Raw genomic sequence first — 13,148 nt, 5'->3', positions numbered from 1 at the left:
ACAGACTCTCTGAGTTAGCCTTCATCTGAAACTTGAGGGTGATGTGACCTCCCACAGAGGTTACCGTGGAGATGAAGTAGAGCGCCCCGCACTGTTCCAGGCAGGGAACCTTGCAGGGACCGCAAGGAGTGCCTTTGGGGGATTGGGCCATCTCTTAATTTTCCTCAGCTCAGCTAAGGCCTCCCCAGTGGGCGTGTTTGCAGCTTTAAGACAAATCCCCTCGCCCTACTCTGTCCCTTAGCTGCTCTGAACTCCATTTAGAACCTTCTGTGTCTGATACCTAGCAAGTCCTAAAATAAAAACCTCTTCCTTTCTTCCATTCTAGATGTCTTCTCTGATGCAGAGAGGAAAACACTAAGACTGGCTCAAGAGAAAAGAGACAATGAGTTAACACGATGAAGTTCTTGTTTTTGTTTTCTCGAAAATTCAATATCACACACACACACGCAGTCGGTTAAGCGTCCGACTCTTGATTTCGGCTCAGGTCATGATTTTGTGGGATTGAGCCCCACTTTGGGCTCCACACTGACAGCGTGCAGCATGCTTAGGTTTCTCTCTCTCTCCTCTATCTCTGCCCCTCCCCACCCCTCAAAAATAAACATTTTTTAGAAATTCAATTTTTTTGTTGTTGTTGTTGAAAAAATTTATATTTAGATTTAGCCAGCTGGACTCAGTTTAGATGATCCCAATTTTTGTTGGCAACATCCAAAGCATCATAGTCAGGAGCCAGTTGAACATATGCTTTCTTTTCTCCATCGGGCCTGATCAGAGTGTTGACCTTGGCCACATCAATGTCATAGAGTTTTTTCACGGCCTGTTTGATCTGGTGCTTGTTGGCCTTGGCATCCACAATGAACACAAGAGTGTTGTTGTCTTCTATTTTCTTCATGGCCGACTCTGTAGTCAGGGGGAACTTGATGATGGCATAGTGGTCAAGCTTGTTTCTCCTGGGGGCGCTCTTTCGAGGATATTTGGGCTGTCTTCGGAGACGCAGCGTCTTGGGCCATTGGAATGTAGGTGACGTACGGATCTTCTTTTTTTTTATGACTGTGGACGCCTTTCAGCGCTGCTTTCTTGGCCTTCAAAGCCTTTGCTTTGGCTTCGGCTTTGGGCGTGGCAGGGGCTTCATTCTTCGCCTTCGGCGCCATCTTCGTGAAAGGCAGAAATTCAATATTTTTAATAGGTTATCAATTTCAAAGGAAATTGTTTTAGTCTGTATAACAATCTCATGCATATTTCAGCCATAATAGCTAAATTACTGGATACAGACCATTGTCCAGGCACCGCTCTATTAACTATTCCCCCATTTCCTCTGTGGGGTAGGTACCGTCCTTCCATTTAACTAGGGAACTGAAGCACAGAGCCGTTAAATAATTTGTTCAAGGTTATACAGCTAGAAAATGGCGGAGCCAGGGGGCGCCTGGGTGGCTCAGTCGTTTGAGCGTCTGACTCTTGATTTCAGTTCAGGTCATGATCTCAGGGTCACGGGATTGAGCGAGCCCAGCATCAGGCTCTGTGCTCAGCATGGTGGTTGCTTAAGATTCTTTTTCTCCCTCTCTTTGCCCCCCTCCCCCTCTCGTGCTCTCGCTCTCTCTCTCTCTCTATCTCTTAAAAAGAAAAGAAAAAGAAAAAAAAAAAACAAGCATTTTAGCTCCAGAGCCCAAGTTCTTAATCACCGTGCCTTACTGAAAATATTGAATGCCTCAAACAATGATGCTAATTGGTTGATTTTAAAAGTCCAGGGAAAACATATAGACCAGAACATAATTTTCACGTAATTTTTTCAGTGTTTCATACCTAGAGCTTCTGAAGCCATGTCAGAGAGAGGACTGTATGAGTGGGCGCAACGTTGCTGCAATCATGCCTTCCCACACCTGACGAGAATCCAGATCAATATTTCGTCAGAGAAGAGTAGGCAGATCTGAGAGCGCTGCCCGGTCGCCTAGGGGAAAAGGTACCCGAGACTTTTCTTTGCCTCTGAAACGTGGCGTTTGCCATAGCCCACCCGGCGTGAAAGAGAGCTCTGTAGTCCTGAGCAATGAAAGAAGTCCGTGTGCCTGATGTTGAGTGTGGGACAGTGTCAGGCAATGAGGCCTGGGACGTATGCAGGGCCCACGGTAGGAGGACCTGACAGGGGCTTGGACTTTATCCTAAGAGCACTGGGAAGGCACTGAACAATTCTAAACACGGGCCTTTTGGATTTGTGTTTTAGAAAGAAATCACTCTGGCTGCCATGTTGACAGTGAATTAGAGGAAGCAAACACGGAAGCTGGGAGAATTGGTGGGAAGAACTGAAGGGGGACATTGGCAGGCTGGTCTCTGGCTGTGGCAGCAGAGATAGCAATGAACGGATTCAAGACGTAGCAGGTAAAACCAAGCCGATGTGATGACGGTGTGGATGTGGAGCTGAGAAGGGAGAGAGGCTGGCCGAGGCATAGCGGTGACTCAGCGGGAGACTGTGAGTCTACCTGGAGGCCGGGAGAGCTGAAAGTAAAACCGACGCACTTGCCCTTCTGTTGCCTAGGATGCCTTTGCCTAGATGAAGGAACGCAGAAGAGACCTTCAGGATAACTGGATCCTACCCTGTAAGAGAAAAAGTTGGTGATCGGGGCAGGACGGCGTGGGTAGAGGAAGACAGGGAGAAGGGAAGGGAGAAAACATTTAAGTCTTGATATATTTATATATTCTAGGGCGAAAGAGTTGATTCGTCCAGTGGCCTTCTCTCCTGTAGCTGCAGGGTGACTGGAAGACCCTCCAGAGGGCTTTTGCAGAAGCTGGAAGCTGGATGTTGGTAGTAGTGTCTCCCTTTCCCTCCCAGAACTCGGATCAGTACCGACGCTCTCCAGCTTCCTCCTTAATGAAGATGAGGTTCACCGTGTCCCGTCAAAGTATGACCAGATGTTAGATGAGAAAACAGACTATGGATCTTTCCTGGAAGAAGTTTGCAAACCACAGCACACACCTTGTGTCCAGAGACCCCCATCAGGTACAACATAAATTCGTCCTATATTCTCTTTCTCCACATCACTTTGTTATTACTCACAGGACTGTCCTCACAGGAGGTCCTTCCACGCTTGTTGGGAATCACCGTTTCCAAGCATCCATCACCCTCCAAAGCATATTCAGCTTTCCTGCCATCTGTCTAATTCGTAATTGAAGAGATTCGAAAATGTGGTCTCACTGACAAATCAATGTAATTTTCATACCAAGAAAGCAGATAACACAATCCTACTTTCAGTGGCTTTCAAATTGTTAAAATTTGTCTTTCAACTTTCAGTTGCATTCTAAGAAATGTTTCGCTCCATTTTGTCCCTCCAAGATGAACGATCCAGCAATGATATGCGGCCTCCCTTCAGCACGTAGGTCTGGGCCGTCATCAGCCAGGGCCCAGGGGCAGAACAGGTATGATTCAGTTCTGATTTGACAAAACCCATGTTGCTCTTGCCCTTTTGGCTGAGCCGTAATGTAATTCGGATGAGGTTCAATTGTGTTCGTGTCTGCCTCTTTCCTGGATGTCAGAGGAGGAAGCCTTTATGAGATCAGCGACCCTTCATGCTTTCACAGATGTATTGCTTGTGGCTTCCGGCCGGAATATGCGTTTGCAAATGAGCCTCCCTCCAATTTGACCTTTTCCAGAACAGCTCCTCTAAGTGCCCAGAGTAGGCTCCCCCAGATTCCCCCCCAAGTTTTGCTGAGGCTGGATGGGTTGCAGTCATAGCTCTTCTCCCCATGGCTACCCACTAGCAGTTTTTCCCTCTAGCAATTTTTCTTTCTTCACGAAGTACACCTGACGTCGTATTTGGAAAGAGCAACGGGGCTAGGTCATAGTTTTATATTCTGACATAAATATAAGCTAGAGATCACGTTTATGTGAAAAATGAAGCCCTGGTGTTATTGAGTAGAAACTCCACTATTTTATTGTGGAACATCTCTACTGATGGATCTATAAGGAAACAGTGATAGAAGGGGCTGACTTTTGTTTTGTGAAACATTGCAAAAGGTCCCTTAGAAATATTGTATTTAAAAGGTTTTATTGGGCGCCTTGGTGGCTCAGTAGGTTTAGTGTCCGACTTCGGCTCAGGTCATGATCTCACGGTTTGTGGGTTCGAGCCTCGTGTCAGGCTCTGTGCTGACACCCTGGAGTCTGGAGCCTGCTTTAGCTTCTCTGTCTCCCTCTCTCTGTGCCTTTCCCTGCTCTCTCTCTGTCTCTCTCTCTCAAAAATAAGTAAACATTAAAAAAATTAAAAATAAAAAAATAAATGTTTTATCATATTTATAAAGTTTTAACTAATATTTTTTATGGACTCTTGCTTTTAAACTACACATAATAATGGAGGCCATTTGGGAATAGAGAAAATTAAAAAGTGCTCAGGTTCCCAGTTCTCATGCGGTCCTTTCCTCTCTAGCTCAGCCCGGAGTTCCTGCGCTGTTTCCCACCCCATCTCCTATGGCTTCGGTGACTTTCCTGTTGGGCATAATGCCGCCTACTGCCTCTCTTCTCCTTTGCTCTAGCTGTCCCCACTGTACACAGGTTTGTCAAAGACTATACGGGACACACCTTCATAACGGTTGCTCCTTATCTTCCAAGCCAACCAGAAAGAGCTGGCTCCCTCAAATTCTAACCTAGCCCTTCTCTTCAGCGGTGGCTCTTTCCTCTGGCCCCAGTTTGCCCCCCCATGTGCACACTTGTGTACCCAAGCAGATATCCTGTGCATACGTGCAGGCACCCCAGGGCCTGCACCGCTTGACGCACGCAGGCATCTGTGTGTACTGCCTTCCTGGGTGCACACACACAGGCCCCCAGGTTCTGGGGTTTTGGAGTATCTGATAAACTAGTCATTTTTTTTTTTCTCCACGCTGTGCTCAGAATCATTTGAGATGTAGATACAGGTGTCAGATGGAGATAAAAATGTCTATTTTGCTACCGATTAGAGGATGTGCCTTCTGTGGGTAGAGAAGGTGGATAGGGGGCTTGCAACCCTTGACCTTAAAAGTAAATTTATCCAGAAAAAGTGCAGGAAGAGTGAGAATCTGCCAGCCAGCTTAGTAGGGACGCTTGCTTGCTTCCTGTGGAAAGGTTGGCAGGAGGGAAAGGGCTTCAGGAGCAGGGCTGGGCCCGCCTCCTGAGCACTACCATCGGTATAGCTGCAGAGCAGGAAGGGAGCACCAGCAGTGTTGAAGGGATCACTCCTGCGATACCCCTCCTCGCTGGGGGCCCCACACAGGCCCATTCGTACGCCAGGCCACTGACACATGGAGAAGCAGATAGCAGAAGCCAAGCAATCCGAAAAGTGGGGAGAATTAGGACTGAAGGGCAAGCGAGAAAGGGAGTGAGAACTTGAGACAGGGTCACTCTAGAGCCTTTATCCACATCAGGGGGTGAGTCTGGGGCCAGAAGCGGAACAGATGGGTGATGGAGAGGACAGGTGAAAGGCTTGCATGGGAAAAAGGGAGGAAATGCTGAGGAAAAAAAAAAAGGAAAGTGTGCTTAAAGAATACTGAATTTGTTTATTTGTTTCCCCCACATTCCAGAAAGAATTTGCAAGGGCCAAGAGTTGTATGTTAACGGGCGTCGATGTGTAATTGGAAGGAGCACGTGGGAAGGTGGGTACAAGAGCGGTTGCAGAAGAACATCAGGTCAGCCTTCTGTATGTGGAGGAGTGTGAGATGACATTTCAAGGTTATCAGGGGGGCTCTGCTACCAGCCATGACCTGGAGAGGGGCTCCCGGCCCCCAAATTGACCATGAGCTGGAATTAGAGCTCCCTAGCCCCACTTGCCCTAAATGGGGAATTTTGCCTTGTTCCAGAGCAAGCCTTGGGACTTAATTTTTGGCAGGGGCGGGGTGGGGGTTAAGATTCTTTTTTAGTGATTGCCTTGACATTTTGCTTTTTACTTTGAAGAGGATCTGACTCTTTGGGAGAAGGGAGGGAGTAGTAGATCACTATTATTATTATAGCTAGTGTTTATTGAACATTCACTATGGGCCAGACACTGTCTAGAGTGCTTTGAATGTACCAATTCACTTCCTCGTCGTAGCAACCCACATGAAGTTATGCGCTTTTAATCTATTTTATAGATCATGAAACAGACACAGAGAGGCTTAGCAATTTGCCTGAGGGCACACAGCTAGTGAGCAGCACAGCTGGAATGAAAATCCAGGTAGTTTGGCTCCAGAAGCCAAAAGAGGTGGCAGAAAAGAGGGCAGAGTCTGGCTCAGCCCCATCTTGGCTCTTTCTCATGCCAAAGGAGCAGAACCCTCCTAAGACTAGGCCAGAAATCAAATTCAAATCCTGGATTTGGAGTCTGCATTTAGCTGGGCCCTCAGAGAGAGTTAACTGCCTTAACCAAACAGGCCAAGCGGTGTCTCTTTCTGCCAGAGCACCAGGTAGAATTTCTAGGCAAAGGGGGAGCCATTGCCGTGTCTGACAACTCTCAGAATGTGTGCAGAGTACTTCGCCTCTGCTGGAGTGAGTGGGCGGGGGCCTGAGGGCCGGAAACAAGCGGTCCAGCCAAGATAGAGAATTCCAAGAGGCTCAGCACTGTCAGGGGGTTCGTTTCGTCATTCCACAGAAATGTTTACTGAGCACCTACTGAATGCCCCCCGTCGCCTTCTTTTTCTTGGTGCGTTACTGTATGCAGACACCCGTTACCAGGTTCCTCGCAATTCCAAGCCTTCCTTGCCTGGTAGCTCGCAGCCCAGACCGGAGGGCCCCCACTGACACATGGACTGTGTTCAATAACGCTTGGAAGCACAAGTGAGCTCTGTATTACCACCCTTTCGGCAGGGGCGGCTGGAGTGCCTGGGAGCCCCTAGTTCTAGCCCTACGGAGCCACGGGGACCGACCCAAAGCGCCAGCCATCAGCTTTGTTCCTCAAGCCTCTGGAGAAAACCTTTGATTTCATGGGGATGATTATTTTTATTCTTGCCCACTCAAGGATGAAGCCCAAGAAACAAGAGGTTGCCCTTTTCAGAGGTATCACAATGGGTCACCTCCAGCCAAACCCACTGTTTTTTGTTTTTTGTTATTTCTGGGTTTGGTTGAGCCTCTCTTGGAAACCATTACTATACAACTTACTTAAAAGAAAGAGTGGAAGGATTGGGCATAAGAGACTCAGACAGAGGCGGGGGAGGTGGGGGGCTTGGGACAGGGAGGCTGGGAGTAATGTGTTGTCAGAGAAAGTGCAGGACAGGACACATTAAAGTCACAATCTGATCTGAATCAATTCCATTTTGTAGTGACATTTTTTTTTAAATCTTTTGCAAAGTCTGACTATTCCAAGTTTGACTTTTGGCCAAGCCTGGAGAATTGGAACTTTGGATGAAGGTTTCAGAAAAAGACACAACACACACACACACACACACACACACACACACACACACACACACACACACACACAGAAAGGGGGAGGAAGAGAATGGGGAGGGAGACTTTTATCCTAAAGTCATTGTAAATCCAAAGCAGGGTTTTATCCTCCACAGTTAAATGAGAAGGAAAAAAAAATCAAGAATACCAACATTTGAGGTACAAAGACTGTCATGGGCCAGTGGAAGTTTGCAAAATTATATGTAAATGACCAAAGTTTTTACTGTGGTGGCCCTGTGCATTCCCAAAGCTAATCCCAAAGAGAAAATCTACTTAGTAAAAGAAAGTTTTGTCTAATTTGGTTAACAGTTGAGAAGTGACAAAAATGCTGAATATATTAATAATTTATATTTCCAGGGTAACACTATATCTTTAATGCTTCACTGCCAAAGGGAATTCAGATTGGCTTAATGCTCAGAGAAAAAAAGCCTGAAAGGCCTTCTTCATATTCTGTATCCAGCGCTGATGAAAATGGGTGTAAGACATGTGTTCCGATAATAGGCACCACGCATTCTCTCATTTCTGCATAATTTGTTTTTATCCCATACTGTGCAATGTATATTTGTTATCCGGAAGGCTTCCCGGCCTGACACTTGCTTTCATGTTCTAACTATATCAGTTCATGAGGCAGGAGGTATTTGTTGGGGTCTCACATTTTAGATAAGTACTGTAGTGACATGTAGTGTAAGGGCTAGAACTCCTTACCTGCAAGACCTTTTCTAAGGTTTACAGAATCCCCCTGCCCCTTGCATGCACGTTTAAGGTTCACTTAATGGGCAACGCAGCGAACTGGGTTTTATCTTTGTTTTCTGCACTGTCTCTGTACAATCAAGTGTGATGGTTTACAAATTCCAGGTCACCTCATTCCACGACCTCAGTCAACAGCCTAGGTCAGAGCTCCCTGAAACCCTGTCCGTAGAAACGGAGTAAGTTAATTTATTGTTCTCCAGCTGATCTGGGAGAAGACAAATCCTTGTAGTTCAGTTAAATGGCCTCTGGAAACAGGAAAACCTGTTTTCGAATTATTTATGTAAAGGGCGTCAAAGCTAGGGAACAAAAAAGGAAATAGGGGAACAAAAGAAAAAAAAATCAACGAAGGGGAAAAATGTAAAGCCCCACAAACACAACTTTAGCCAGTTGGATCCCTTGTTCATTTTACCTGTTTCCATAAAACAACAGAAGTCTCAGTTTGCCGTCTGGGTCTTAGAAAAACAAAATTTTTGTTTGCTGTTTTAAATGTATCGCTGTGTTGTGGGTAAGGCGCAGATCCAACTGGCATTGAAAACCCCAATCTCCTAAAGATCACTAACCAAGTCTCCCCTGGACCCTGAAAACTGGCCCCGCTACGTTCTGGGTTGAGCAGAAGGTTAAAATCCACCTTCCCTCCCCCGGGGAGAGGGAAGCCTTTTCTCACCGGGCCTGAGAGCCTGGACGGAGAGTCCTGCGTCTCGACCCCTCGCCGGTGGAGGGCGGAGCCGCAGAGGGAACACTCCCCTGGGGAGCGCGTCCCCGGAGCCGCAGGTCGCCGGCTCCTCACGCGGCCGCCTAGCGTCTCCGAAGCTGAGCCGATCTGTGCGCAAAAGGCAAGGCCAGCCTCCCCGAGCCCTCCCGCGCGCGGAGGAGTTGTCATCCTAAAATAACAAACTTCGTCGGACGTTGTTTCTGAGCCAGAACTCAGAAGTTACTTCCTCGCTCCGTGTCTTACGGAGACGTGTGAAGGCTGTAAACCCAGTCACGCGTCCCGCGGGCCCGAGCTGCGCGGCTCTCGGGTCCCGCCGGCGCGTGGTGCGCGCGCGACCCCCGGCCTCGTCTCGGGGTAGGAAGGGCGCCCGGGTCCGAGCTGGCGACGGTCCGCCGGGGCCAGCTTGGGGCGGGTCCTTGATTTGCATTTTCTGAGAGCCAGGGCCCCAGTTTTTCGCGTGCGCCCTTCCCTTGAGGCAAATGCCCAAGACGCGCTCCAGTCGGGTGAGGGGAGGGAGCCCCGAATTCCCGCCCCGAAGCGACGCTCCGTTTAGGCTCCCCCCGCCCCCCGCACCTCGCAGCGCCTCCCGCCCCCAAGTACTGATGACCGTCACCTGGGCCCTCTCAGGCGCTCGCCCTCGGGCACCTCCGAGGGTGGTTGTGGAGGAGCTGAAGGTAACAAAGAAATCCATCTCTTGGGTCTTTATCAGAAAACGTTTATTGCCAGGGGGAGATCCTTCAGGAGACTAATTTGCTCTTGACCTTCCCCCACCCAGCTTTTTTGTCGGCACACTATTTACATCTGTACAACGTACGGTGTTTTTCCTACGTGGCGCCGGGCGCGCGCGGAGAACCCTGGCGGGCGAGGCGGCGTCAGAGCACCGGGGGGTGCTGGGGCGGGTGCAGGTTGAGGGCGTTGGGGTGGGCGTGGCCGATCAGGTTGAGGTAGTGCCGGTCCAGCCCCTGCACGGGCGTCAGGAAGGGGCTGTGCTGCTGCGCGGGGCTCGGGAGCGCCACCGGCGCGCCGGGCAGGTAGGGCAGCGCCGGGCTGCGGGCCGCGCCGTGCGGCCAGGGAAAGGGCCCGGGGGCGGCGCCCTGCGGGAAAACGGAGGCCTCCCCGGGGCTGTGGCCCGTGAGCTCGGCCCCCGCTGGGTGCAGCTGATAGGAGAAATCCGGCTCCGGGAGCGAACCCAGCGGCTGGAAGGCGGGCTCGGCGCCCAAGCGGGCCTTGGACTGCAGGAAGGCGAGGATGCGCGCGTACTTGGTGTCCTTGGTCTCCATCCTTTCCACGGTGGTGAGATAATGCACCAGGTTCTTCATGCACTCGTGGTAGCCGTAGTGGAAGTAGTTGGCAAACTCTGCTAGCAGTTCTGCTGGAGCGGCGAGCAAACCCGCAGGAAGGAAAAAACAAACCGTGAGCAGCCCCTTCCCCACCGGGAGCCCGAGGCACCCTCCCGTCACGTTTTCTGGCCCGAGATCCCATTTGAGGCCTGTCCGCCCTTACCCCCCAGTCTGGAGACCGGAACAGCGAAAGCAAAATAACTCTTTTTCCTTAAGAGCCTGACCCCCACCCTTCCCCACCTGAGAGGAGGGGACGGAACCAGCATCCCCAGAAACCTGTCCTCCTGTCCCCTTGCTTACGTAGAACCTCGGCCCGCCCCCAACCCCCTCGGGCCGCATCCAGAGTGGAGACCTCTCACGAGGACCCTTTGACCCCCACTCCCGGCCCCAAGTGCCAGTGTGGCGAACGCTCCCCGCCCAGGTTCCCCTTTGTCCAACCCGCGCCCACCTTTTTCTCTTCCCCGGGGAAAATCAGCGGAGTGCAGGGCCCTCAGGTACTGAACGGTCATCTCGAGGATCTCCGCCTTCTCCAGCTTACCGGAACTCTGCAAAAGGAGGAAGAGCTCCTCGCAGCGACCCAGCGAGCGCAAGCCAACCCGGGCAGGCTGGGTGCACGGCTTTGTCCCGGGCAGCGAGCAGGCGCTGGGGCGGATCCGCGCGAGGGCCGCCTGGGGCTCGCCCAGCGCTCGATCCCCGGGGAGAAGAGGCCGCAGCAAAGGCCTCTCCGTCTCCAGACTCCCTGCATCCCTGCCGAGCGTGGCAGCTGAGGATCCCCAGCGCCTGGCTCTGTTAGCTCGGCCTCTGACGTTACCTGCTTCGCCAGGGCCATGGGTACCGTCTTGCCCAGCTCGTTCAAGCAGCGGTTTATCCGGTCCCTCCTCCGCTTTTCTATCACTTTGTGGGAAACAGGGGTTCTCTGCGAACAGAGGTTTGAACATTTAGGATAGTGTTGCCCAGGGAGTCGTCAAAGGCATGGCTGCAGCTGCGCGTCAACGGTCTTCCCAGCCCCCAACGCGGCCCAGGGACTCCCCCCCGGACGGGGGTCAGAGGAGCTCTGCCCTCTCACGCCCGCACCAGTGCGCTCCTCTTCCGGCCGCCCGCCGGCCCGGCTTGGGCCACGCCGTCCAGCTGAGCGCCAGGGCCCTGGGGAGGTGGCCACCGGCCTCCCGAGTTGAGGAAGCTCCTCTCTCTGTCCTCCTTCCTCGCCCAAACCACTCAAGCTTCCTCCGCACGAGAGTCCCGTGTGCCACGTCCCTGCCGTCGGTCCAGCCAGGTGGCGGCTCCGGGAGTCAGACGCCCCCACCAGTGGGGCGCAAGGGCTGTCTGGGCTCAGCCGACTCACTTTGCGTTCCTTAAGCTTGTCTGACATCCTGGTCAGGACGCGCCCTCGGGAGAGGCGGTGGCGCGAGTCACCCGTCCACTTTCCGCCTCGTGTGCCTCCTCGAGTGTCCCAGGTAGACTGCAGCCTCCCAACTCCGAGGGGCTGCCTTATAAAGCGGTCATCTAGGGCTCCAAGTGCATTCACGAGTTGAATTATTCCATAGGATTAGGGGAGCTGCGTTTGGGGGGATGTATGCATTCGAGATCAGTTTTAAAGAAGTTAAGAAAAAAAAATTAGCAGCCGAGGGGGGCGAGCTGGGGGCAGATCAGCTTTGTTAATCCACGTGGCCCTTCAAAGGACACGTGATCGGCGGGGGAATAACATTTGCATGGCAACAGCCCCGGCGGGAAAAGGAGGCGGTAAACTGGGGCCGGCGGGCGAGCGAGCGCCTGCAGCAGGCGCAGAGCGCAGGGGCGCAGCGGCCGCGGGCACCGGGGGGCGAGGACCCTCACAAAAACAGTGTCGCCTCCTTTAGTCCCACCGCTGAGTCTCACACGATTGCCTGTTTACAAATCCCAGCAAGCCCGCAGTCCCAGCGCCGAGTGCGTTTTAAAGCCTGTCCAGAGTCATTAAAGTAATTAAGTAAGCCTTTAATAGGCTGTTCCGCCGGGTTCAAGGGAGAGCTCTTGGAGACGGAGGCGCCCCGTTTGTTCCCAGGCTTTTCTCACACGACTTGGTGACACGTCCATCTCCCCCCTTTTTGTTTACACCGCTTTATTTGTCCGGACATCCCGGCAGGTGTGGGGCTGCGGCTGGCACACGAGGCTCCCGCCTCGCCTCGCCCCTCCCGCCGGTCTCTGGCACGCGACGCTCCCCCCTACTCCCTGACCACGTCGCTTGCTTTCTTTTCTCCCCCCCCCTCGGGCTCTCTCTTCGCGGGGGGAAAGAGGCTCAATTTGTAGCCTATTATCCTATACGAAAATGTCCATTGAAATGTATGAATAGTTTCATTGGGCTAAATTTTAATAATGCCAGAGGGTGGGGGGAGGAGAGACAGGCAGGCGTGTGTGTGTGTGTGTGTGTGTGTGTGTGTGTGTGTGTGTGAGAGTGAGGGGGGGTGGTGGGAGGATTGGGGGGCAACACGGAGAAGAGTGGGCCGAGAAGAAAAGGGGGAATGCAGCTGGCCCAGGCGAGCATTATGCGACGTCACCTGCGAGAGGGGGCGCCTACAGACCCCTATTCATTTGCCTAATTTTGGTCAATTTAACAAACTTCAGGAGAAATTATTGTGGCTTTGTCAGGGAGGGTGAAGCCTTCTGATCGAATTAACAGCATGTTTTGATCCGGTAAATGTCATTAGAAAGGGAGAAACAATCGCGCTTAGAGGGCTCTGAGTAATGCGCCCAAGTGGAGACGCCAAAGCGCACGGCTCACAAAGGGAGCAAGTAGCTGCCACAGGGAACTTTTGTACCCGCCCATCGCCCAAGTTTTGACACAAAAAGGCATTATTTCATACTTGAATACGTTTAATCCAACGATTGTCTATTTTCTGCAAACATATTTTCACAGCATTGTTAACTTTTTATGTCCCCCTTTCGCGGGCGCCTTTTCTTAACGTTTGGGGGCGGGAGAGCGCAGACACTTTGGGCATCAATATTT

At 51.6% G+C, this 13,148-nt stretch overlaps 1 protein-coding gene, 1 long non-coding RNA gene and 1 pseudogene across 3 annotated transcripts; 1 reads left to right on the top strand and 2 right to left on the bottom strand.

Moving 5' to 3' along the window:
• Nucleotides 1–670: 670 nt before the first annotated feature.
• On the bottom strand, nucleotides 671–1,159 carry LOC122218333 (annotated as a pseudogene).
• A 1,363-nt stretch (nucleotides 1,160–2,522) lies between these two features.
• Nucleotides 2,523–7,134, top strand: LOC122217388. The gene is made up of 6 exons (XR_006201450.1): nucleotides 2,523–2,585; nucleotides 2,691–2,986; nucleotides 3,320–3,402; nucleotides 4,407–4,531; nucleotides 5,533–5,604; nucleotides 6,642–7,134. It is a non-coding gene; the product is annotated as an uncharacterized LOC122217388 (long non-coding RNA).
• Nucleotides 7,135–9,599: 2,465 nt separating this feature from the next.
• On the bottom strand, nucleotides 9,600–11,537 carry HELT (helt bHLH transcription factor). 2 transcript variants are annotated; one of them, XM_042934300.1, is made up of 4 exons: nucleotides 11,511–11,537; nucleotides 10,980–11,084; nucleotides 10,617–10,713; nucleotides 9,600–10,200 (listed from the first exon to the last, which is right to left on the bottom strand). In XM_042934300.1, exons 1-4 carry the CDS (start codon nucleotides 11,535–11,537, stop codon nucleotides 9,701–9,703), a joined length of 729 nt encoding a protein of 242 aa, XP_042790234.1. In that variant the 3' UTR covers nucleotides 9,600–9,700. The 2 variants fall into 2 exon arrangements, with proteins under 2 accessions (XP_042790234.1, XP_042790233.1); XM_042934299.1 differs by having other exon boundaries at nucleotides 9,600–10,197.
• Nucleotides 11,538–13,148: the final 1,611 nt, after the last annotated feature.

Source organism: Panthera leo, chromosome B1 (genome assembly GCF_018350215.1).
Source record: "Panthera leo isolate Ple1 chromosome B1, P.leo_Ple1_pat1.1, whole genome shotgun sequence".
In the NCBI taxonomy this organism is placed as follows: Eukaryota; Metazoa; Chordata; class Mammalia; order Carnivora; family Felidae; genus Panthera; species Panthera leo.
This window is presented reverse-complemented; position numbering and strand designations above follow the sequence as displayed.

What these genes read in the sequence shown, in the direction of transcription:
- HELT (XM_042934300.1), bottom strand. Translation starts at nt 11,537, where the DNA reads ATGTCAGACAAGCTTAAGGAACGCAAA. An exon ending in ACAAGCTTAAGGAACGCAAA is followed by an intron (nt 11,085 to 11,510) that starts GTGAGTCGGCTG and finishes CTCTGTTCGCAG; the next exon opens with AGAACCCCTGTTTCCCACAA. An exon ending in CCATGGCCCTGGCGAAGCAG is followed by an intron (nt 10,714 to 10,979) that starts GTAACGTCAGAG and finishes CTCCTTTTGCAG; the next exon opens with AGTTCCGGTAAGCTGGAGAA.